Source organism: Equus caballus, chromosome 7 (genome assembly GCF_041296265.1).
Source record: "Equus caballus isolate H_3958 breed thoroughbred chromosome 7, TB-T2T, whole genome shotgun sequence".
NCBI lineage: Eukaryota > Metazoa > Chordata > Mammalia > Perissodactyla > Equidae > Equus > Equus caballus.
The window spans coordinates 82,034,911-82,061,979 of NC_091690.1; the positions used below are offsets into that span (position 1 = coordinate 82,034,911).

The window sequence follows — 27,069 nt, forward strand, 5'->3', positions numbered from 1 at the left end:
TAGTCCTAAAATTGCCCCAGCCTTCTGCCTTGAGAATTTCCAGGCTGCAGAGCAAGCAGGGGAAACCTAGATGAAGCCTGGCAGACACCCTGAGCTGAAGAGACAGAGAGCTGAGACTCTCAGGAGGCAGAGGCAGCTAGAGTTCACAGGGCAGACTAATGGAGAGGAGAAAGCTGCACATACGGAGAATTCTGGAATCTACTGAAAGTCCCCCAGAGTATATTCAGCAGAGTAATGGCCAGTGCGTGCATATGAGGAAACACTGGAGGCTGAGGAATGATCCAAAAGGATTTGAGGGAACAGTACCTAAAGCTCACACAGGGCCTGGGATATTGCCTGTTCCAACCAGCCAGACTAGAAAACCTCATAATTCGCAGAGCATTGAGTAGAGTACTCTGAAGGGTCTTGCCTCATTAGCAGGGCATAATTAGGTCTAAACTAAACACAGCCCTGGTCCTGTCTAACAAACCATAAAACCAAGACTCAAAAGGATCAAACTTTCTCCAAGTAACTATATTCCAGAACAAAGCTCAAGAATATTTATAGGAATACAAAAATATCCAGTACCCAAAAAGGTAAAAATCACAATTGGCACCCAATCAGGAACTACCAGGCATACAAAGAAGCAGAAAAATACAACCCAAAATGAAGAGAAAAATCAATGAAAACCAACCCAGAACTGAGAGGAGTTCAAGGTGGTGGCATAGAAAGACTCTGAACTCACCTCTTCCCACGGACACAAGAAATTTACAGCTACGTATGGAATAATTTTCCTCTGAAAAGGACCCAAGAACTGGACAACAGTGCCTCTCAAAAGAATAAAAGAGACACATAGAGAAGGGTAGGAGAGACAGAGACTCAGTCTTGCTCAGGACCCCACCCCGGGTGTGGTGTCCCACAATCGGGAAGGGATCTCCACAAAATATGAACTTTCTCCCAAGGAAAGAAGGGACTGTGCCATGTATCAGGCACCTCAACCCCCAGGTCTGACGCCAGAAAGATGAGCCCCTCAGATGTCTGGTTTTGAAAATCAACAGGGATTAAGTCCAGGGCAAATATGGAAATGTAGGGAGTGGAGAACTCACTCTTAAAGGGCTTGCATGTAGACCTACTTGTCCTAAGATTCAGTGCAAAAGCAACAGTTTGCAAAGTGCCAAGACCATAAGAGAGAGACCCACTTACTAATACTAAAATGGCTGCTGGAGAGGCAGGAACCTATAGTTCTCTGGGGATGGAAACACTGGCAGGTGCCTTCCCTCTAGCTTGCAAGCACCCGTGGGTGTGCTCTGTGCCCCATCCAGCCCACACAGCAGCTCTGCCACAACCGGGATGCGTGAGTGTACCATGCCTAACCTCCCAGCAACCAGACTGGCCAAGAGCCCAGCACCCTGCCAACTCTGTGCAGTAATGGGCCACAACGGGGCTGGGGGAATAGCTTGCACCCAGCTCTCACATGTGGCAGCTGTGCTACAACCAGGCAGGGCAAGTGCCCTGAGCCCTGCCCACCCCACACTGCAGCCACACCACAACCACAGCAGATGAGTGCTTTGTGTCCTGCCCTCACTGTGCAGCAGCCACAACCCTGCACACAGGCTGCATGAGGGACACCCCTTAAGAGCCTGGCTCTGGAGGCCAGGGGAGATTGCACTTCTGGGCCCCATGGATCATCTCCTACACAAAACCAATCCTTCAAGACTGGGAGAGGTAGCTGTTTTGCCTATTACATATAGACAAATACAGAGAGTCAGGCAAAATAAGGAGACAAAAGCATGTGTTCCAAACCAAAAAACAAGACAGATCCCCAGAAAAAGACCTTAACGAAATGGAGATAAGCAACTCACCTGACAAAGAATTCAAAGCAATGGTTGTAAAGATGCTCACTGAACTCAGGAAAAGAATGGATGAACACAGTGAGAACTTCAACAAAGAGACAGAAAATATAGGAACGTACTAATCAGAAGGTATAAATGAACTGAAAAACACACTAGAGGGGTTCAACAACAGAATGGATGAAGTCGAATCAGGAATCAGTGAACTGGAAGACAAGGCAACGGATCTCACCCAGGCACAGCAGCAAAATGAAAAGAGAATTAAAAAAGTGAGGATACTTAAGGAATCTCTTGGACAACATCAAGTGGAATAATATTCACATTATAGCAGCCTCAGAAAGAGAAGAGAGAGAGAAAAGGTCAGAAAAAGTACTGAAGAAACAGTGGCTGAAAACTTCTCAAATCTGGGGAAAGAAACAGACATCCAGATCCAGGAAGCACAGGCTTCAAATATATGAACCCAAAGAGACCCACACCAAGACACATTATAATTAAAACGGTAAAAGTTAAGAATAAAGAGAATCTTAAAAGCAGCTAGAGGAAAGCAATTTATTATGTACAAGGGAAACCCCATAAGGCTATTAGCAGATTTTTCAGCAGAAACTTTACAAGCCAGAAGGAAGTGACATGACATGTTCAAATTGCTGAAAGGAAAAAATTTCCAACCAAAAATTCTCTACCCAGCAAGGCTATCATTCAGAATTGAAGGAGAGATTAAGAGTTTCCCAGAGAAGCAAAAGCTAAAGGAGTTCATTAACACTAAACTGGCCTTACAAGAAATGTTAAAGGGGCTTCTCTAAGCTGAAAGACTAACTCATAATAAGAAAACATACAAAAGTAATAATCTCACTGGAAAAGGTAAATTTATACTAAAGGTAGTGGATCAGTCACTTATAAAGCAAGTATGAAGGTCAAAAGTAGTAAAATTACAATAATTAGTTAAGGGACGCATAAAATAAAAAGATGTAAAATGTGCCATCGAAAACAAAATGGGGGCAGATGTCAGCATCATGGCAGAGTGAGTTCTCACGTGATCTCTCCCCTCCACGATACAACGAAAAAGACATTCATACTCCAACAGAGGACATCCATGCAACTCAAAAGACATCTGAGAGACCCAAGCAGCTATATGTTGGAGGGCAGAGAGGCTGGAGCCCCCCTTGGAGGAGGTGGATGGGGTCAGAGAAAACATTTGCTCCCTCCCGAAAAGACTGCAATCCAGGACTGCAGGTGGCCTCTGAGAGGGAAGGAAGGGAAGAGGGAGTGCTAGTTAGCAGGAACATCAAAGATCCCCGAGGTCCCTCACAGCCTAGTGAAAAGCCTCCTACTGAGGTGAAAGCTATTGTGGGGGTGACTTCATCAAGCCAACACCCCAGGAGGGCAGATAGTGAGGGCAGAACAAGTAAGCCCACAAGAGCACACAGAAGAAAGCATCCCCACCCTCACTCCCAGCACTGGCTCCAGGACCTGGGATCCTCATGGAACACAGAGGGCTCAGAATACGCATCTCTTGACCCACACCCAGTGGGCGATACATAGTAATGTCAATCAACAATACCAGGATGCAGAAAAACAGAGCCATGCCCTAAAGCAGTATCAAAAATTATATTAAATCTCCAGACCAGAGGGAAAATGACAAGTACCCAGAAATCAGTCCTGAAGACACAGAAATATGTAATCTAAATGACAGAGAATTAAAAATAGCTATCATCAAAAAACTCAACGAGTTAAAAAGAGAATGTAGAGAAACAAATCAATGAGTTTATGAGCTACTTCACAAAAGAGATGGAAACTAAAAGAAGAACCAGTAAGAAATATTGGAGATGAAAGATACAATGGAAGAGATAAAACAAAATATGGATTTCCTGAATGCTTGAGTGGACATCATAGAGGAGTGAATCAGCATAACAGAGGACAGACATATTGAAATGCTGCAGATAGAGAAGGAGAGAGAACTAAGACTAAAATGAAATGCAGAAAGTCTCAGAAATATCTGACTCAATTAGGAAATGCAACATAAAAATTATAGGTATTCCCGATGGAGAAGAGGAGAATGGAGCAGAAAGCTTGTTCAAAGAAATAATAGCGGAGAACTTCCTGAACCTGGGGAAGGAGATGGAAATCCACGTGAAATAGGCCAGTAGATCTCCTAAATATCTCAATGTAAAAAGACCTACTGCAAGGCATATAGTAGTGAAACTGGAAAAGTGAATGACAAAGAAAAAACACTAAGGGCAGCAAGGCAGAAGAAAATAACCTACAAAGGAACCCCTATCAGGCTTTCAATGGATTTCTCTGCAGAAACCTTACAGGATAGGAGAGACCAGAATGACATATCCACATCTTTGAAGGACAAAAACTTTCAGCTAAGAATACTCTACCCAGCGAAAGTATCCTTTAGATATGATGGAGGAATAAAAACTTTCCCAGATAAACAAAAGTTAAGGGAGTTTGTAGCCACAAGATTGCCCACCCCCCAAGAAATCCTCAAGAAGGCCCTCATACCTGAAAAAAAAAGGAGAAAGGGGTTAGAAAGCACGGAGTAAGAACATAAATAGATAAAATGAGAAAATTGTAGATATACATCAGAACAGGTTAGCAAATACTAGAGTATAATATTAAAGATAAAGGGAAGGAAAACACCAAAAACAAATATAATCTTGTCATTTTAACCACAAACTCACAACACAAGAGGGAATAAATGTGACAAAAACAACATAGAAGGGGAAGAGGAAGGGCACTGAATCGGTTTGGTCTAAGCAAATAAGAGGCCATCAGAAACGGACTATCTTATCTAAGATATTTTGCATAGAAACCCCATGGTAACCACTAAACAAAAAAGCAGAACAGAAACACAAATAATATATAAGGAGAAAACAAAGAAACCCAACATAAAAAAACTACATAACTCAATTGGTAGATTGAAACACAAGAAACAAAGGAAATACAGGAGAACCGGAAAATGAGTGATAAAATGACAGCAATTATCCCTTATATATTGATAATCACCCTAAATGTAAATGGATTGAATTCTCTGATAAAAAGACACAGAGTGGCGAGATGGATTAAAGAACAAGACCCAACAATATGCTGCCTCCAGGAAACCCATCTCAGCTCCAACGACAAACACAGGCTCAGAGTAAAGGGATGGAAGATGATACTCCAAGCTAATGGCAAACAAAAGAAAGTAGGTGTTGCAGTACTTATAGCAGAAAAAGTAGACTTCAAGATAAGACAGGTAAAGAGAGACAAAGAGGGGTAATATACAATGATCAAAGGGACATTCCACCAAGAAGACATAACACTTACAAATACCTATGCACCCAACACAGGATCACCAAAGTACATAAAGCAACTACTAACAAACCTTAAAGGAGATATTAATAATAACACAATAATAGCAGGGGACCTCAACACTCCACTCACGTCAGTGGATGGATCATCCAGACAGAAAATTAACAAGGAAACAGTGGAATTAAATGAAAAGCTAGACCAGTTGGACCTAATAGACATATATATAACACTCCATCCAAAAACAGCAGAATACACATTCTTCTCAAGTGTGTACGGAACATTCTCAAGGATATGTTGGGAAACAAGGCAAGCCTCAGTAAATTTAAGAAGATTGAAATAATAAACATCTTTTCCAATCACAACACTATGAAGCTAGAAATTAATTACAAGAAAAAAGCTGAGAAAGGCACAAAGATGTGGAGACTAAACAACATGCTATTGAACAACCAATGGATCACTGAAGAAATTAAAGGAGAAATAAAAAAAATCTGGAGCCAAATGAAAATGAAAATGTACCATACCAACTCATACGGGATGTGGCAAAAGCAGTACTAAGAGGGAAATTCATTGCAATACAGGCTCACCTTAACAAATAAGAAAAATCCCAAATAAGTAATCTCAAATTATACCTAACTGAATTAGAAAAAGAACAAACAAAGCCCAAAGTCAGCAGAAGGAGAGAAATAATAAAAATCACAGCAGAAATAAATGCTATTGAAACAAAAAAGGCAGTGAAAGGATGAATGAAACAAAGAGCTGGTTCTTTGAGAAGATAAAAAAAATTGATAAACCCCTTGCCAGACTTACAAAGAAAAAAAGAGAGGAAGCTCAGATAAATAAAATTAGAAATGAAAGAGAAGGAATAACAATATACCACAGAAATACAAAGGATCATAAGAGAATACTATGAAAAGCTATATGCCAACAAAATGGACAATCTAGAAGAAATGGATAAATTCTTAGACGCTTACAACCTCCCAAAGCTGAATCAAGAAGAAATAGATAATCTGAACAGACCAATCACAAGTAAAGACATTGAATCAGTAATCAAAAGCATCCCAAAAAATAAAAGCTCAGGACCAGATGGCTTCCCTGGAGAATTCTACCAAACTTTCAGAGAAGATTTAATACCTGTCCTTCTCAAGCTGTTCCAAAAAATTAGGGAAGATGGAATGCTTCCTAACACATTCCATGAGGCAATCATCACTCTGATACCAAAGCCTGACAAGGACAAGACAAAAAAGGAAAATTACAGGCCAATATCACTGATGAACATAGATGCAAAAATCCTCAACAAGATATTGACAACCTGAATACAGCAATACATCAAAAAGATCATACATCATGATCAAGTGGGATTTATACCAGGGACACAGGGATGGTTCAACATCCACAAATCAATCAATGTGATACACCACATTAACAAAATGAGGAATAAAAACCACATGATCATCTCAATAGACACAGAGAAAGCATTTGACATGATCTAACAGCCATTTATGATAAAAACGCTTAAAAAAACGGGGATAGAAGGAAATTACCTTAACATAATAAAGGCTATATATGATAAACCCACAGCCAACATCATACTCAATAAGGAAAAACTGAACGCCATTGCTCTGAGAACAGGAACAAGACAAGGATGCCCACTATTACACTCTCACTCCAATATAGTACTGGAGGTTTTAGCCAGACCTATTAGGCAAGAGAAAGGAATAACAGGAATCCAAACAAGTAGCGAAGAAGTGAAACTCCTGCTGTCTGCAGACAACATGATCTTATATATAGAAAACCCTAAAGAATCCATTGGAAAACCATTAGAAATAATTAACAACTACAGTAAAGTTGCAGGGTACAAAATCAACTTACAAAAATCAGTTGCATTTCTATACTCTAAAAATGAACTTACAGAAAAAGAACTCTAGAATACAATTCCATTTACTTGCAACAAAACGAATAAAATATCTAGGAATAAATTTAACCAAGGAGGTGAAGGACTTATACAATGAAACTATAAGATATTATTGAAACAAAGAGATGATGATATAAGGAGATGGAAAGAGATTCCATGTGCACGGATTGGAAGAATAAACATAGTTAAAATGTCCATACTACCCAAAGCAATCTACAGATTCAATGCAATCCCAATCAGAATCCCAATGACAATCTTCACAGAAACAGAACAAAGAATCCTAAAATTCATATGGGGCAACCAAAGACCCCGAATTGCTAAAGCAATCTTGAGAAGAACAAAGCTGAAGGCATCACAATCCCTGACTTCAAAATGTACTACAAAGCCATAGTAATCAAAACAGCATGGTACTGGTACAAAAACAGCCACATAGATCAATGGATCAGAACTGAAAGCCTATAAATAAAACCGCACATCTATGGACAGCTAATCTTTGACAAAGCTGCCAAGAAAATAAAATGGAGAAAAGACAGTCTCTTCAATAAATGGTGTTGGGAAATCTGGACAACCACTTGCAAAAGAGTGAAAGTAGACCATTATCTCATGCCATACACAAAAATAAACTTAAAATGGATCAAAGACTTGAAGATAAGTCCTGAAACCATAAAACTCCTGGAAGATAATATAGGTAGTACACTCTTTGACCTTGAACTTAAAAAGTATCTTTTCGAAAACCATGTCTTCTCAGACAAGGGAAATAAAAGAAAAAACAAACAGGTGGGACTTCAGACTAAAGAGCTTCTGCAATGCAAAAGAAACTAGGATCAAAACCAAAAGACAATCCATCAATTGGGAGAAAATATTTGCAAATCATATATCCAACAAAGGGTTAACCTTCATAAAATATAAGGAACTCACACAACCGAACAACAAAAAGACAAACAGGCCGATCAAAAAATGGGCAGAGGATATGAACAGACTTTTTTCCAAAGAAGATATACAGATGGCCAATACACACATGAAAAAATGTTCAACATGACTAATTATCAGGGAAATGCAAATCAAAACTACGCTAAGATACCACCTTACACTTGTCAAAATGGTTATAATCACTAAGACTAAAAACAACAAATGTTGGAGAGGGTGTGAGAAAAGGGAGCCCTCATACACTGCTGATGGGAATGTAAACTGGTGCAGCCACTATGGAAAACCGTATGGATATTCCTCAAAGAACTTAAAATAGAAATACCATATGACCCAGCTATCCCACTACTGGGTATCTACCCAAACAACTTGCAATCAACAATCCAAAGTGACATATGTACACCTATGCTCATCATAGCACTATTCACAATAGCCAAGACATGGAAGCAATCCAAGTGCCCATCGACCAATGATTGGATAAAGAAGATGTGGTGTATATATATACAATGGAATACTACTCAGCCAAAATCATCCAAAACCAAAAGACAAAATCGTCCCATTTGCAACAACATGGATGGACCTGGAGGGTATTACGCTAAGCAAAATAAGCCAGACTGAGAAAGTCAAACACCATATGATTTCACTGATATGTGGAATATAAACAAACACATGGACAAAGAAAATTGTTCAGCAGTTACCAGGGGAAGGGGGGACGGAGGGTTGGCAAAGGGGGTGAAGGGGAGCACTTATATGGTGACGGGCAAGAAATAACGTACAACTGAAATTTCACAATGATGTAAACTATTATGAACTCAATAAAGAAGAAAAAAAAAACCAAAACAGGGGAAGTAGTAAAAATGTTATACTTTGGAATGTGTTGAAATTTAAGTTGCTATTAACTTAAAAGAGACTGTTACACACATAGGATGTTTTATGTGAATGTTACAGTAACCACAAAGAAAAAACTTATAGTAAATATATAAAAGAAAATGAGAAAGGAATCTAAACATACCACCAAAGAAAACCATCAGAGAAGAAGAAAGGAACAGAGAGCAACTACAAAAACAGCCAGAAAACAATGAACAAAATGGCAATAAGTACATACCTATCAATAATTACTTTAAATGTTAATGGAGTAAATTCATTTATAAATATATATACACACCCAATATAGGAGCATCAAAATACATTAAGACCAAGATCCTGGAACAGAGAGGAGCTATCAGTTTTTAATGTAGTTTATAGAACCTAATATGGATATTCTGTGCACCAGCATCACCAAAATATATCAACTAGCACACATATACCTTAGTATATATCTGTATAAGACCTAGCCTGTCTTTCACAACCTAGAAGAAATGCATAAATTCCTAGAAACATACAACCTACCAAGACTGAAATCATGAAGAAATAGAAAATTTAAACAGACCGATTAGTAGTAAGGAGATTGAATAAGTAATAAAAAATCCACCAACAAATAAAAATTCAGGACCAGATGGCCTCACTGATGAAATCTTAGTACAAAACTTAAAGAAAGAATACCAATCCTTCTCAAACTCCTCCAAAAAATAGAAGATGAGGGAACTTACAAACTCATTTTATAAGCCCAGCATTACCCTGATAACAAAACCAAAGACACTACAAAAAAGAAAACTACAGGCCAATATCCCTGTTGAACATAGGTGCAAAAATCCTCAACAAAATATTAGCAAACCGAATCCAATAACACATTAAAAGGATCATACACCATGATGAAGTGGGATTTTTTCCCAGGGATGCAAGGATGGTTTGACATCTGCAAATCAATCAACGTGATAGAGCACATTAACGAAACAAAGGATATAGGGCCAGCCCCATGGCCGAGTGGTTAAGTCCGAGAGCTCCGCTTCGGTGGCCCAGGGTTTCGCCAGTTCGAATCCTGGGCAAGGACATGGCACTGCTCGTCAACCCATGCTGAGGCGGCATCCCACATGCCACAACTAGAAGGACCCACAACTAAAAATGCACAACTATGTACTGGGGTGCTTTGGGGAGAAAAAGGAAAAATAAAATCTTAAAAAAAAAATTAATTATTAAAAAAAAACACAAAGGATAAAAATCATAGGATAATCTAATAGATGCAGAAAAAGCATTTGACAAAATTCAACATCCCTTTATGATAAAAATTCTTAGCAAAGTGGGTATAGAGGCAACGTACCTCAACCTAACAAAGGCCATATATGACAAACCCACAGCTAACATCATACTCAAAGGTGAAAAGCTGAAAGCTTTTCCTCTGAGATCAGGAACAAGACAAGGATGCTCACTCTTGCTACTTTTATTCAACATAGTATTGGAAGTCCCAGCCACAGCAATTAGCCAAGAAAAAGAAATACGCATCCAAACGGGAAAGGAAGAAGTAAAACTGCCAACATTTGCAGATGACATGATACTATACAGTCACATGCTGTGTAACATTTCAACCAGCAATGGACTGCATATACAATGGTGGTCCCATAAGATTAGTACCATATGGTCTAGGTGTGCAGTAGGCTACACCATCATAAGTACACTCTATGATGTTTGCACAGTGACAAAATTGCCTAACAACATATTTCTCAGAACACATCCCCATTCTTACACGATGCATGACTGTATATAGAAAACTCTAAAGACTCCACCAAAAAACTACTAGAATTAAGAAATGAATTCAGCAAACTTGCAGGATACAAAATTATTATACAGAAATCTTTGCATTTCCAGACAGTAATAATGAACTATCAGAAAGAGAAATTAAGAAAAGAACCCCATTTATAATTGCACCAAAAAGAATAAAATACCTAGGAATAAACTTAACTAAGAAGGTGAAAGACTTGTACTCTGAAAACCATAAGACACTGATGAAACAAACTGAAGATGACACAAATGGAAAGATATACTGTGCTCATGGATTGGGAGAATTAATATTGTTAAAATGTCCATACTATCCAAAGCAATCTACAGATTCAATCCCTATCAAAATACCAATGGTATTTTTCACAAAACTAGAAAAAATAATCTAAAATTTGTATGGAACAACAAAAGACCCCAAATAGCCACACCAATCTTGAGAAAGAAGAACAACGCTGGAAGTATCACACTCCCTGATTTCACACTATACTACAAATCTATAGTAATCAAAACAGTATGGTACTGGCACAAAACAGATACATAGACCAATGGAACAAAATAGAGAGCCCAGAAATAAACCCAGGCTTATGTGGTCAATCAGTCTACAACAAAGGAGGCAAGAATATACAGTGGGGAAAAGATGGTCTCTTCAATAAACGGTGCCGGGAAAACTAGAAAGCTACATGAAGAAGAATGAAACTGGACCACTATCATACACAATATACAAAACTAAACTCAAAATGGATTAAAGATTTGAATGTAAGACCTGAAATCATAAAACTCCTAGAAGAAAATACAGAGAGGAAATTCTGTGACATTGCTCTTAGCAATATTTTTTTCAATATGACTCCTTAGGCAAGGGCAAAAAAAGCAAAAATAATAAATGGGACCACATCAAACTAAAAAGCTTTTGCACAGTGAAGGAAACCATCAATGAAATGAAAAGAGAAGCTACTGAATGGAAGAAGATATTTATGCAAATGATACATACAATAAGGGGTTAACATCCAAAATACATAAAGAACTCAATAGAAAAAACCAAACAATCTATTAAAAAATGGGCAGAGGATGTGGATAGACATTTTTTCAAAGATGACATACATATGGCCAACAGGCACATGAAAAGATGCTCAACATCACTAATCATCAGAGAAATGCAAATCAAAACCACAGTGAGATATCACCTCACACCTGTCAGAATGGCTATTATCAAAAAGACAATAAATAACAAGTGTTGAAGAGGACGTGGAGAAAAGGGAACCCTTGTGCAGTGTTGGTGGGAATGCAAATTGGTGCAGCCACTATGGAAAACAGTATGGCGATTCCTCAAAAAATTAAAAATAGAACTACCATACAATCCAGCAACTCCACTTCTGGGTATATATCCGAAGAAAATGAAAACACTAATTCAAAAAGATATGAACTCCTATGTTTCCTGCAGCATTACTTACAATAGCTAAGATATGGAAACAAATTAAGTGTTCATTGATAGAGGAATGGATAAAGAAGATGTGGTAAATATACACAATAGAATATTACATAGTCATAAAAAAGAATGAAATCTTGCCATTTATGACAATACAGATGGACCTAGAGGGTATTATGCTAAGTGAAATAAGTCAAACAGACAAAGACAAATACTGTATGATTTCACTTACACGTGGAATCTAAAAAAACAAAATAAAATAAACAGACTCACAGATACAGAGAACAGATTGGTGGTCACTAGAGGAAAGGTGGGTCAGGGGAGGAGTGAAATAGGTGAGAGGGATCAAAAAGTACAAACTTCCAATCATAAAATGAGTAAGTCACAAGGACATAATGTACAACAAAGGGAATACAGTCAATGATATTGTAATAACTTTGCATGGTGACAGATGGTAACTAGACATATGGTGGTGATCATTTGGCAACATATAAAAATATTGAATCACTATGTTGTATGCCTGAAACTAATATAATATCCTATGTCAATTATACCTCAAAAAAAGGACAAAAAATATACTATTAAAAAAACAACAACCTGGAACTGACACAGATGTTAAAATTAGCAGACAAGAAAATTAAAGGTTATGATAACTGTATTCTATACATTAAAAAAACTAGAGGAAAGACCAAATATATTAAATAGAGACATGGAAGATATTAAAGAACTCAAATCAAACTTCTAGAGATGAAAACTACAATATCTGAAGTAAAAAACACACTAAGTGGAATTAATGGCAAGTTAGACATTGCAGAAAAAAATACTAGTGAATTTGAAAAGACATAGAATATTAACTATCCAAAATGAAACACAGAAAAAATTACTCAGAAAACGAAAAAGGAAAATGGCATCAGTGAGCTGTGGGACAAATTCAGGTGGTCTAATATTTGTGTAACTGGAGTCCCAGAAGGAGAGGGAAAGAGAAGAGAAAAAATATTTGAGAAAAGAATGGTTGAAAAATTTCCAAAATTGATGATACTACAAACCCACAAATCCAAGGAGATCAATGAAGCTAAAGCACAAGGAATAAGAAGAAAACTACTCTAAGGTATATCATAATCAAATTGTTCAAAAGAAAAGATTAAAAAAAAAAAACACACCTTAAAAGCAACCAGAGAAAAAGAGGCATATTACTTACATAGGGAAAAAGATAAGGATGAGAGCAGACTTCTCATAGGAAACAATGTAAGCAAGATGAGGGTGGAGCAACATCGTTAAAGTAACTGGAAAAAAAATACTATTAGTCTAGAATTCTACATCCAGAAAATATATCTTTCAAAAATGATGTTAGACATTCAAGAAAATCCCATGGAATCTACAGAAAAGGTATTAGAACTAATAAATGAATTTAGTAAGGTTTCAGGATACAAGATTAATACACAAAAATCTATTGTATTTCTATATACTAGCAACAAACAGAAATTGAAATGAAAAATATTTAAAATAGCATAAAATATAAAATACTTATTAGGGCTAAATCTGTCAAAGACACGCAACACTGAAAGCTACAAAAATTGATGAAAGAAATGAAATAAGACCTAAATTAATGGAGAAATATACTATGTTGGTGGGTTGGAAGACTCAATATTGTTTAGAAGTTAATACTTTCCAAATTAATCTATTTATCTGACACGATCCCAATCAAAATCCTTAGTTTTTTTGTAGAAATTGACAAGTTGATCCTAACCTCATACAGAAATACAAAAGACCTAGAACAGCCAAAACAACTTAGAAAAGGAAGAACAAAGTTGCAGGACTAACACTCCCTGATTTTAAGACTTACAAAGCTTATTAATCAAGGTCATGCATTATTGATGTGAAATAGATAAATAGATCAAGGGAACAGAAGAGAGTCCAGAAATAGATGCACATATTTGAACAACTGATTTTCAATAAAGGTGCAGAGACAATTTAGTGAAGAAAACATAGTCTTTTCAACAAATTATACTGGAGCAACTGGACAGCTATACACGAAAAAAAAGAAAAAACATTTTGATCCATACCTCACATCATATACAAAAATAAAGACCTAAATATAAACCCTAAAAACTACAAAACTTTCGGAAGAAAATCTTTGAGACTTTGGTTAGACAAAGATTTCTTAGATATGACCTTAAAAAATCACTATCTGATAAATTGGACCTCATCAAAATCAAAAATCCTACTCTTCAAAAGACAATCTTAAGAGAATGAAAAGACAAATCACAAAGTGAGAGAAAATATTTGCAAATCATATACCTGATAAAGGACATGTATCCATAATATACAAATAACTTCCAAACTTAACATGAAAACAATCCAAAGAAGAAAAGGGCAAAAGATTTGAATGGATACCCAAAGAAGACAAACAGATGGTAAATTAGCATATGAAAAGATGCTCAACATCATCAGCAGCAGGGAAATGCAAATTAAAACCACAATGAGATACCACTACACATCTCTTAGAATGGCTAAAATTAAAAGGATTGACCACACCAAGTATTGGCTAGGATACGGAGCAACTGGAACTCTCATCCACTGCTGGTGGGAGTGTAAAGGGACAACCACTTTGGAAGACAGCTGGCAGTTTCTTAAAAAGTTAAACATATCTACCATGTCATCTAGCATTCCACTTCAAGGTATTTACCCAAGAACAAAACAAAATATACATCCATGAAAAGACTTGTCCACAAATGTATACAGCAGCTTTATCTGTAATAGACAAAAATTGGAAAAAACCCAATGTCCATCGACAGATGAATGGATAAATAAGCTGTGGTATATCCATACAATGACTACTACTCAGCAATAAAAAGGAAGGAACTACTGATACATGCTACAACATGGATAAATCTCGAAGTAATTATAAGGAATGAAAGAACCAGAGGAAAAAAGAGTACATGCTGTATAATTCCATTTATAAAAATCCTAGGAAATCAAAATTATTTTATAGTGACTGAAAGCGGATTAGTAGTTGTCTGGGGGCGGGAAGGAGACTGCACAATGGGGCACAAGGAAACTTGTGGGGGTGATGGATTTGTTTACTATCTGGATTGTGATGACAGTTTTTACAGGTGTGTGTATATGTCAAAACACATCAAATTCTACTTTAAATATATGTAGTTTATTTTACGTCAATTATAAATTCTCCTAAATGCTTGATTCTTATTTTGTAAAATAATGAGCTTGACTAGCTGATCTCTAAAGTTCCTTCTAGGTCCAATACTCAATATTCAAGGATTCATATTATTCCTTCTAATCATATATAGAGAAAAAAATGAAGAGAAAAATGGAAGAAAAGGGGAAGTGTTTGAATCTAGACTTGTTAGGCACACATCTCCTTAGAACAAAAGTAAACTGTCAAAACTAAGATATATCCCCACATTTTATAAACTTTAGGTAGAAAAATAAAAATATTTTTAATCAGTAGGAGGCATGTCATAAAATTCAAGGCACTAAAGAACAAACTTTCTTATATTTAACTAGAATATTCTTGTATGTTTTGAAGTTTATTCATATACACTCTCTTATGTGACCTCTGCCTCTCCCATGAAGGCAGCAGACAACTTACCATTTATCAATACACTTCTGACAGAAGCTGTGGGCACAAGGCAGGATGAGGTCAACTCGACCATCCATACAGATGCAACACTCCTCTTCATCAGTCAGCTGCTTCACTCTGCAATGTGAAAACTGAGTTGGAGCAATGATATGCTCTACTGTCATTATGCTTTAAACTTTGTTTCCATTGCCTTAAAGAGCATTATCAAACACCTATGTGCCCTCTGGGGCCGGCCCTGTGGCTGAGCGGTTAAGTTCATGCACTCTGCTTTGGCGGCCCAGGGTTCCGTCAGTTCGAATCCTGGGCAAGGACATGGCACTGGTCATCAAGCCATGCTGAGGTGGCATCCCACATGCCACGACTAGAAGGACTCACAACTAAAAATATACAACTATGTAACGGGGGGCTTTGGGGAGAAAAAGGAAAAATAAAATCTTTAAAAAGAACAAAAAAACAAAAAAACAAAAATCTATGTGCCCTCAGTATAAAGCACAACATGACTCATGCAAAATCAGACTGAATGAATATCTATTTTAGGGATAGCAAACATATTATGGAAGGAAGTCCTAAGAGGGGCAAATTTTATAAAGAAAGATTGGATAAGAGAGAAATTCTGTGATGGTTAAAAAGAAAATACAGACAAAAACTAGAAATATTCAGGTCATTCTAAAAATAACTTAGTCCATTTGAATCATACTGAATTTACATAAACAAATTCAACCAATATATGATTTATTCGCCACATAGGATACAAAGCTCTCAAAAACTCGGGCCTTGCCATCAGGGTCTTCCTCGGCTGATGCTGATAATGGGCATGTAAATGAAAGAATGGCTTGGTCTTAAGTATTAGGTGCTATGGGAAATACAAAAGAGAGAGAAAGCAAAGTCTCTGTCCTCAAGGAGTTCTTCCTTTCATCTTGGGAGGAAAAGAGAGGCTGAATCTTTTAGTCCAGCCACAATTTAGAGAGTCCCTGAATGAGCCAAGTGCCTTTGCCTGTGTGTTCCCCTTTCATGGGACACCTTGCGAGTTTGGTAAACTCCAACTGCAGCAACTCGGCTCAAGATGTCATCTTCTCTCTGTTCTCAAAACCAACATTTGCCTCAATTAAGGACTTAAACATTGCATTTAACTGGCTGTTTGTTGGCTGGTCTATCCATACACTATAAACTCTTTGAATATAGGGAGTTCGTCTAGGTTCTCAATAAACACTTCTTAAAGTGATTTTAATTTGCTTTTATCCTTTGTGCTATGCTGTAATTTTTAGGTTTTTTTCATCACACATGTATTACTTTTATAATTACATAAAAATTGAATGTTTCAAAGTATACACACTAGACTGTAAGCTTCTTAAGGGTAGGAGCTATCTCTAACTTGTTTTTATTCCCTACTGTGTCCACAGCACTGTATATAAGACATTGAAATAGCACTTTAAAATTTGTCAATTTGAACATAGAACATAAGAAAATGTCAAATGTGTATTACATGTATTACAGGCTAAGTAGAGAAGGAATAAAAGTACATTTCAAACATGTTGGAAAGATGAGGTAGAAAATGATAGGATTTCGACAGACAGAGGACATTCTCGGTGAATAAACAAAGCTGTGGAGGCAGAAAAAAGGCTGTGGCTGTGTGTGTGTGCGTGTGTGCATGTGTGTGTGTGTAACAAGGAGCCTGACATGATGCTCTGGGGAGAAAACTGAGAGAAAAGGTTGCTTAAATATAGTAGAGATAATCTGATCCCTGAATGTCAAAATAGTAAGTTTAAACTTGTTCTGACAGGCAAATTAGAATCAGAATTTGATCCAGGGGAAAGTGAACCCACACTGAAACAGTAGTTTAGGAAGATTAATTGGGAGTGCAGTAAGAGGGGCAGTCTAGAGGCAGGAGAACCAATCAGATCCACATTTCAGCAATTTACCTGGGAGACAATTAGGGCCTGTGTAAGGGGCATTACAAAAGACAAATCATCAGGATGTGGTAATAGATTAAATGTTATGCTTTAGTAATACACAAAAGAAGGCAGCCACTGAATTGAAATGGGGAAACTGAATGAAAACCTAGGTGGATATGGATCTAATGTATTTGATTTTTTCTATATATATTCACTTCAACGTTTAAGTGTCTTTTAGGTGCCATATACTGTGCCAGACCCAGATGAATTAGGATCTCTGCTTTTGAGGAGCTTACATTTTATGTCTAAGAATGTAGACTTGGGTGGCAGTAGCAGAGAATATAACTGAATCCATGAAGAATGACAGAATTCTGAAGATTAGAGCTTAAAAGTGAGGAGCACAGGGCTACAAAGAAGAACAGCATTCTGGATAGAGGTTAAAGAAAGAGCAGGAGACACAGAAGCGGCCAGTGGAACCTGTACAATGTTCACTTGATGTTTTGCTCCCTTCCTAGCAGCACAATGATCAGAAGAAGAAAGGAGAAAGAGTCTTGCTCTGTTTGTCCTTGTTTGACCACTTGTAGAGTGGAGTAGTTCGTTCTATGTCCACTACTCTGAAAAACATACTGACAGATAAAGGATCACCCAGGACAGCTCTGGGATGTGGAGGAGATTCATATGAACAAAGGCTCGGGGAGATTTTTTTTCAAATATTTGAAGGGCTAGAAGAGATAGCAGACCTGTTTGGTGGAATTCCAGAGGGCACAGCCACTGAAAGCAATAAGTAGAATACAGTAATAATCTAATAATAATGATAGTTAACTCTTACAGACATATTATTATGTGCCAAGCGCTCTTGTAAGCATTTTACATATACTAACTCAGCTCTCTCAACAGTCCTGTGAAGCAGATACTATTGCTACCATCCTCTTTTAAAAGATGAGGAAACTGAGGAAAGAGAATTTAATAACTTGTCCAAAGTTATACACTTAGCAGTAGAGCCAGGATTTGAACACAGGCAATTTGCTTCTACAGTCTGGGCTATGCTGCCTCAAGAAAGCCGGATTTTGGCTACTCTGAGGAATATTAAAGCAAACGGGAAAACTCCATGGTGATGAGGGCATCTGCATATGGAAAGGCTTGCTCCTCTGAGGCAGTGAGTCCCACACGACTGCAGGTGTTCAAGCACGAGCTGGACTACCACTTGTAGCCCATGCTGTAGTACAGGATCTTCATGCACGAGAGGGTGACAAAGCAGACCTGAAGAGCACGGCTATTGCAGACAGCCCCGAATGTGAGTCTCAGCGAGGCCAATTTCTAGCCATGTCACTTCTTTGTCTAAACTCAGTTTCTTCATCTGAAATGGGCCAACAAGTGAATTCCCATGGAGGTGCTGTGAGGATTCAATGAGTTTATACATAAAAGCACTTACCACAATGCCTAATACCCTGTAAGTACTAAAGAAATATAAACCACTAGTAGAAATATGCATCAGATGTAAGTTTGAACCAAATAAGCACCCCTTAAGATTCCTTTCATCCTGAAAAGTCTGTTTCCCTATGAACTATTCTATCAGGGTATAACTAAAATCCAAAAAACACAAAGGCAAGAAGCACCCCTAACCTACCAATCAGGTATCAAGTTTCCCAGTCTCAAGGGCACATGAAAAGGGATAACACACTTACCTTATTCATTAAGATGACTGCAACAAGAAAAAAGTTTTACTTTCTTTTCATTTGCTACCACAGAGCTTAAATACACTGGTAAATGCCATTCTCAGCTTTTAAAATACTTTAAAAAAAGCCATCATCCTGGGGCCAGCCCCATGGCATAGTGGTTAAGTTTAGCATGCTCTGCTTTGGTGGCCTGGGTTTGGTTCCCAAGCAGGGACTTATACCACTCAGCAGTGGCCATGCTGTGGCAGTGACCCACATACAAAACAGAGCAAGACCGGCATGAGTATCAGCTCAGGGCGAATCTTCCTCAAGCAAAAAGAGGAAGATCGGCAACAGATGTTAGCTCAGGGAAACTCTTCCTCAGGGAAAAAAAATCATCATTCTGAAGAGGGAGAGGAAAAAAAGCAGAAAACCAGACACCTGTCTTTGAAAGATTAACTTTACAAAATACAGAAAAGATAAGCCTAAACACTGCCTATAATGTTCTAAAACTCATTTGGCATTTCAGTAACACTTTTACAGCCCAAACCTGGAAAACCAAATCATCCTTTTAAAGATAAACAGGAAATGATAAATGGAAAATACAATTTTACTACAAGATGGTATTTGGAAACCGGTTGTTTAAGAATGGACCAGAAAATGCAACTGTAAATGGGGCAATAAAAGAGAAATTCTGGTTAAGCATATTCTTATCTGTAAGGTAAAAGACACTGTCAATACAGACTTCTGCTGTCTGCCCAGTAGGACAATAAGACAGGATGTCAACAGGTCTGGACACACATAAGACTTTTTCCAATGAGGCATTTACAAGTTTAAATTATGGTCATAGTTGTCAAATGGCAACAGGTGGCAGCTTTCACATGCCAAAAGCATTATAGAGAAGGAAAAGAAAGTTTAGATAGAACAATAATATATTAGGCCTGAGTAAACAAGTACCATCCCAGAAAACTCTGGCTGACTTCATTTCCTTCTGGTAGCTCAGTATACGCAATATGTGCACCAAATACTTGTTTGTTCCTGAATGGGCTGCCAAGTCCAGGAGCCAATATTTAACATTTTAATGCTCCAATTAGTCAGGTACTTTTAAGAAAAACTGGGATGGTTTTGCCAGATTCTTGAGCCTAATTCCCTGAAGGGCTTTGATTGCCTAAGAAGCTAAATATCAACTATAAAAGAGGCACTATCTTCTTTGTCATTAAATGCAAATACATAGAGTGGAGAGTGGACTCATGGAAACCGGGTTGACAAAAACATTACCTGGTGTGAGTCACTTCAGTTTTTCTTTAATTTGGCACTCTAACGATGTCCTGAAGCACAGAACAATCCAAAAACTGATCTGGGATATATTATCAACTGAGACAAAAAGTAATGTGATTTAAGACATCACAAAGAGCACCAGCAAACATACTAACAAGATTTCAGTAGCTCGCAGATTGGAAAATAAGTGAAACACGGTAATGATGCCTTGTCTACCTTCCCATCCAAAGACTAGCCTGACAGGATGTGACAGATGATGAGTTTTCATCAGCGTCTTCAGAGGTGGAGCTCTGGGCCAATACTCCTGCTGCTTGACTTGTGATGTCTTTATAAAGCTGAAGAAACTGGTACAAATTCATGATTCGTGATGCTTCCACAATGCCACTGCTTTTGTTAATCTAAAAATACAAAGAAAATGAAAAAAAAAGTCGATTATTTCTCTGATGGATTTTTCCTAAAAAGGGGGAACAAATATTTAGTCAAACATCCTAGGAAATAGAAGTTTTCAAGATTTGCAAATTACCTAACAAGACAGCAAGAATCTGAACAAATGAATATTATCATGTCCCCTACATTTGTAGGGTTCAAAGTACTTTTACACAAATTTGTCTCATTTGATTCTCAAAACAACTCTGTAGGGTTGGTTAGGCATTATCCTGTTTAGAGCTGATGAGGTTAGGTGACTTTCCCAGACTTAAGAAATGAATTTTAGAGATCAGTATTGACAATTCGTTTCATTTTAATTTTTTAATTAAAGAATTTCTTAAAGGATTTATTCGAATCTAACAACCACATGCCATTCTACTATAACTGAAACAACAGATTGCTTTCTTTAATATCTTAAGTTCTACTTTACACCAAAACTTCCAGATTAAAGCAAAAAAAAAATTACATGAAAGTTAATCCTAACAAAAAGTGGTTGAATTTTTCCCAGAAGGTCATTTTGAGCTTTAGCAAAAGACTCGTTTAACGTGAAGTGGAACCAGTGGCCTAGAGGCTGTACCTCTCCCCACTCTAGCTTACATTCTTAGTATGAGGAGATATTTGTGGCAAGTGTTGGGTAATAGGTAAGGAGAGATAATATTGCTTTCATAAGATTTGAGAAATCATAGAGTGGGGCATACATTCTCTTTTGAAATGACCAAAGCTAGTAGGATGAGGGCATAATATTGTTGGATGAAGAACCTGAGCCAATCAGAGACAGATTAGAGAAGTGAAAGACTTCCTTTCAGCACAGGAGATGGTAATGGAAAACTGTGGGAACAGAGGAAGCGATGAAATCTATTAAGTTCATATAAAAGTAAATGGAACAACAAAATTAGAAAATATTTAGAAAGAAATGAAGAGTGCAGGGAGAGATATAGATAGAAGGCCTTAAAATTGTGAATGAAGAAGGTTTGGAAACATATTGATGGAAATGGGGATATGAGAAAGTGAGGTAGTTAAGTTACATATTGAAAAAACATTACTATAGCAGCATTTCAATATTTGGAATGAATATAATAATAGTTGTAACCAATATTTATTAATTGTTTACAATTTGAGAAGGCAGTGAGAGAAAAATTGAGCGTCAAGCATGAATCAAGATTCCATACTAAAAAGATGGTACAACTATCTCTAATAATCAGAAAATTGATTAAATTCTGGGAAGGTAAGATCTATATAGAATTGAAAATATGTAATATTCTTTGTAATAAAAGATTATACATGGGAGGGAGAACAAATAAACAGAATTAAAGGTCATAGGAATTTATACAGGCTTACAAAATAGACTTTCAGAGCTGAGGAAACTGAGGCAGTCTTCCTTTGGAACTGCATAGTGCAGAAGAAATTAGGAAATAATTTATATAAACTTAGTGTTTAATAGCAAATTTATCAAACTACAACTATTATAATCATAGGATTCCTGCAACAAATATTTATTGAGTATCTATTATGTGGATGGTACAGGTACTATGTGCACCAGTCTAGGCACTGGTGACATAGCGTGTATAAAACAGACAAAAATCCTACACTATAGATAGGAGAGACAGACAAATAAAACATAGATTAGGTAAGATGGAAATAAGTGTTACAGAGAAGATTAAATGGAGGAGAGGAACTGTTGACGGGCTGTAGAGAAGGCCTAAGAGAGAAGGTGACATTTAAGAATGGGAAGAGGTGCAGGAATGAGTCATGGATCTCTGGGGAAAGATCATTCCAGGCTGAGCGAATAGGATGTGCAAAGACTGTGAGGCAGAAGTGTACTTGGCAATGAGTGCAGCAGGGAGTCCAGAGCGGTTGGAAAAGAATGAGAGAGGAAAGAGTGGTAGAAGATAATGTTAGAGGGTGAGGCAGGAACAGAACGTACAGGACTTTGCTGATCATGGTAATGACTTTGGCATTTATTCCAAGTGCATGGGAAGTCACTGGAGGGTTTTGAGCCAAGGAGTGATATGATCTGATTTCATTTCAGATTAAGAGTGGCAAAGACTGGCTGTCATGCTTCGGCTAGACAGAATGGGGGCAGGAACAGAAGCAGGGAGACCAGTCAGGAGGCCACTGGAACATTCCTGGTGAGAGACGACAGTCGCCAGCAATAGGGTGGTAGTAGTGGTGATGGTGAGAACTGGCCAGGTTCCGAATATATTTTGAAGAGAAAACTGACAGGATTTACTTATGGGTTGACTGTGGGGAGAAGAGAAGAGAAAAAAAGAAGTTGAGGATCACTCCAAGGTTTTGGTCTAAGCAACAAGACGAATGAAGATAATGTAACTCATCAGGTTTCTTAACAGCCACCTTAGCCCATACTTTTTAATTAATCTATTAATTTTTCTAACTTTGTTCCTATAAAATATTCCATTTAAACATCTTTTAGATTATTTTTTATAATGAATTAAATGTTGAGGATAATCATCATAACAGATGGCAGATGGTCAAGATGAGGTCATATTGTAAATACAGAAGGGTACAGCACCATTGTTTTTAAGTTTCTTAAGATTAAGAAATATGAAATTTCAGTCTCCTATCAGTTTTTCATATTGGCCTTCAACTCTTTTCCTAATGTAAACACTGACTTACCATATTCTTTCAAAAAAGACTTAAGGAATGCAAATAGAAACGCTTCTTTAGACTAATCTAAAATCAAGAACAATTACACAAATGAAAGATCTGATTGCTTATGTCTTCAATATGTCTTCTGTTTTTCTATTTAGGATCTTATTTTAAGGAAGATGTTTAATCACATACCATATGCAATGGTTAGAGACACTGAGGCAAAAAGGAGTTTGACTAATTGTAAAATTAAACATTAATTCTGTGTTTGCCAAAGAGGAGCAACAGAAAACTAAGGGATCAGAAACCTGATATGTTCATATCCTCACAGCTTTCTACAATGCATACTGGCTTCTTCGATGTGAGCTGAGTCCTTTATGAAATAAAGACAGAGGGAATGTAATTTAGATACTACACTGTATCAATAAAGAAGGAAAGTTTCAACCCATCCCAGTCATTTAGAATGAGAGTATTTCTTCAACAGATTTTTGTTCACTCAAAATATATTCAGTTCCTACGAGGTGCAAAGCACTACAGGCTGTAAGAGATACAAGGATGAATCTAGACAGAGTTCCTGCCCTCGGGAGCTTACTAGCTAGTAGGGGAGCTAAGAACCTAAATGAATAACTTTATACTTAACATAGAATTTAATTATGAAGTACGAATAAAGTGCTGCTAGAATTTAGAAGAGGCAAGAGAATTTCTGTCAGGGAAGACTTTATGGATGAGATGGTATTTGTGGTGGGCCTTTAAAGAGACATCAAGTTTACGGAGAAATAAAAGATGTGGCAGAAAACGTTGGTTGATTACCCAAATGTCATTCCTACTTTTCATTGCCAGCAGAGCCCTGATTTTGTTTTGGTGTCTACCACTACCTGAAACGACTCAGGAGTCTATCCTGGTTAGTCTAATCTTAATTACGGTAATCACATCCCCTGTCAGTGTAGGCATAAGAAGGGGACATGAGCTAATATTCACCCAACGAGTTGGGAAGAGGGATCTGCTAGGTCTTTGAATTAACCAATCCAGGAGCTGCTTTATATCAAGATTTCTTGAGACGTGAGAAAATAAATACTGTTTTTGTTTAAATTGGCAGAACAGGGGTTTTCTGTGACTTGTAGCTAATGGCAATTTAAATGACAAAGGAATGGACATTCTAGTTGAGGAAACTCAAAGAGCAGAGGCACCAAGGTGGGAAAGGTAACAGCTATACCGCCTTAAATTAGTTAAGCCTGGTGAGAGACTGTGGAGCGCAAAAGGGGATAGCAGTGAATAAAGCAGAAAAGATAGTTCAGCGTCATATTGTAGAGGACCTTGACTGCCAGGTTAAGGAGTCAGGACTATTTTGTAGCCAATGAGGAACTGTTGAAGAATTTTAAGCAGGGAGGTGATCTGATGAGACTTGTGCTTGAGAAATGTTAATCTCAAAGCATCATTAATTAGAAATACAAGAGTCTGGGGCTGGCCCTGTGGCCGAGTGGTTAAGTTCAGTGTGCTCTGCTTCAGTACCCCAGGTTCAGTTCCCAGGTGTGGACCTACACCACTCATCAAGCCATGCTGTGGTAGTGACCCACATACAAAATAGAGGAAGACTGGCATGAATGTTAGCTCAGGGCAAATCTTCCTCAGCCAAAAAAAGAAAAAAAAGAAAGAAATAGAAGAGTCTGGAGGTGTGGAGATTAATACAGAATCTAAGGTAATCTGGATGAGAAGAAAGAGGGGCCTGAGCTGTAGTTACAGTCTCCTGGAGGGCAGGGAATTTGTCTTACGAACAAACTGGAAGTAAAACCTAGTAAGAGGTAAAATGACAAGATCAGATTACTGGTTACTGTAGAGGAGAGGGCAAGAAAAGAAGAAAGAATGCATGTTTTCCAGAAATGACCTTTCTTATTAGAGTTGTTATAAATTCCACCCATGATTCACTTGAGGTTGACTTCCAAATAGTTCTGAAAGAATATGTGCCAGGTAAACTTGCAGCCGTGGGATGGCGCAGTATCGGAGATACTGAGCCTACTTGAATGGATTTTACATTTTTTAGCCCAATTCTTCACTTCTTCTTTACTTTATTCCTTTGCAAAGTCAAAAGTTGCAGATTCCCAGAGTTCTTTTGGGAGTGTGTGTATTTATGACACTGTAAAAAATCCCTAATGAATTTAATATACTATAAACTCAACAACAACAAAAACAGAAAACGGGAAAAATAAGTTTACAATTTTTGATCCCAGGAATTGAAGTATAACAAAACATGATCTTGGATCAAGTTGTCAGTATTTCAATGTGTCTTCTATTACTATGATTTCTAACACATTATACATCATACAAAGCTACACTGCTATCCATACTAGTACCACATTAGCTACCTGTGTCATGAATAATGCAAAAAATTTTTGAATGATGGTTCTCTGGCAGCTATTATCTCTCTAACATTTGGACTTTAAAAAAAATCAGCTAAGCAAATGTTCGATGTGAACAGACCCAGCTGAATGGTATTAAGCTGTATTATATATTTTCTCTAAATCAACTGTAAACTTTAAGCAGCTCCATTCAACTTCAAGCACTTAGTCAAGTCTGGAATTAACGTCTGTCTTTGCTCCTCTAATCCTCTTTAAAGTTCCTTTACTACTTAAATTGATGATAACTTCTAATTTGATCAGCTATCCATAAGTAATCCTGCTACACTTAAACTAGAGTTGTGGTAATCAACTCCCTGGGGAAATGTGGCTTATTAATTGGGGAGCCCCCAAGGTCCATAACACAAAGTAACAAATTCTCCTTACCCAGGTCCTCAACGGTTGATCAGGAATGGACTTTAGGGCATTCATGAATGTTCAACTTATTGTTTATGTGTATATGGATGATTTTACTGTTTGTTTGTTTAGAGCAGGGGCTGGGATAGGAGGAGGCCGAAGAAAACTTGTTCCTTCTTTTTTACCAGGTCTGTGGCCTCAGAAAGGTCAAGGACCTCCTATTCTAATCTACCCACTGCTGGATGAGGCTTCCTAATACTCTACGGCAGCTGCTATTATATTTTTTAGCAGTGTTGACAAATTTAATTATTTAAAATTAAAAGATGAACTATGAGACACAGTACATTGATAGTCAAAAATCCATTCCATGACTAAAAATTACTAAAACAGAACAAAATAACCCAAACTTTCTAATGGATTTTTAAAATTCTTATTAAATGAACGAAACCTAGTGTTCTTAAAGAAATGATCTCCTAAGACAACTTCACTTTTTAAAGAGTCATCTGAGAGCTAGATAGTGTGTCACCTTAAGATTCCATAGCCAGCTAAAATCCAAAAAGAGAAGGAGATGGCAAGGATGAGAGTTTGGTACCACCTTCCATAATTATTAAAACCTCTGCTATATGGCAATTATACAATAGTGAGATTCAAACAGTTAACCTGGAAGGCAGTAACAGTATCAAAACTATGTTTTTCATAGTTTTATAAATAAATGATAACCAAATTATTAACATTTATTTCCACTATATTATATTACATTATTAAACTGATAAGAAAAGATACTACACTTGATCTTAGTGGAAAGGCCGAGAAGTGATATATATTACAC

The 27,069-nt window shown here is 37.3% G+C and overlaps 1 protein-coding gene and 1 non-coding gene across 2 annotated transcripts in view; both read right to left on the bottom strand.

Annotated features, from left to right (window-relative positions):
* RNF141 (ring finger protein 141) overlaps positions 1 to 27,069 on the bottom strand; it is a 42,597-nt gene that overhangs the window by 4,028 nt on the left and 11,500 nt on the right. The window contains exons 4-5 of the mRNA XM_001504919.5: positions 20,677 to 20,858; positions 15,645 to 15,752 (exon numbers count right to left, since the gene is read on the bottom strand). Coding sequence (XP_001504969.1) covers positions 15,645 to 15,752; positions 20,677 to 20,858 — 290 coding nt within the window. The remainder of the gene's footprint in view (positions 1 to 15,644; positions 15,753 to 20,676; positions 20,859 to 27,069) is intronic.
* On the bottom strand, positions 26,877 to 27,058 carry LOC111774492 (U2 spliceosomal RNA). Its single transcript, XR_002809495.1, has one exon. It is a non-coding gene; the product is annotated as a U2 spliceosomal RNA (small nuclear RNA).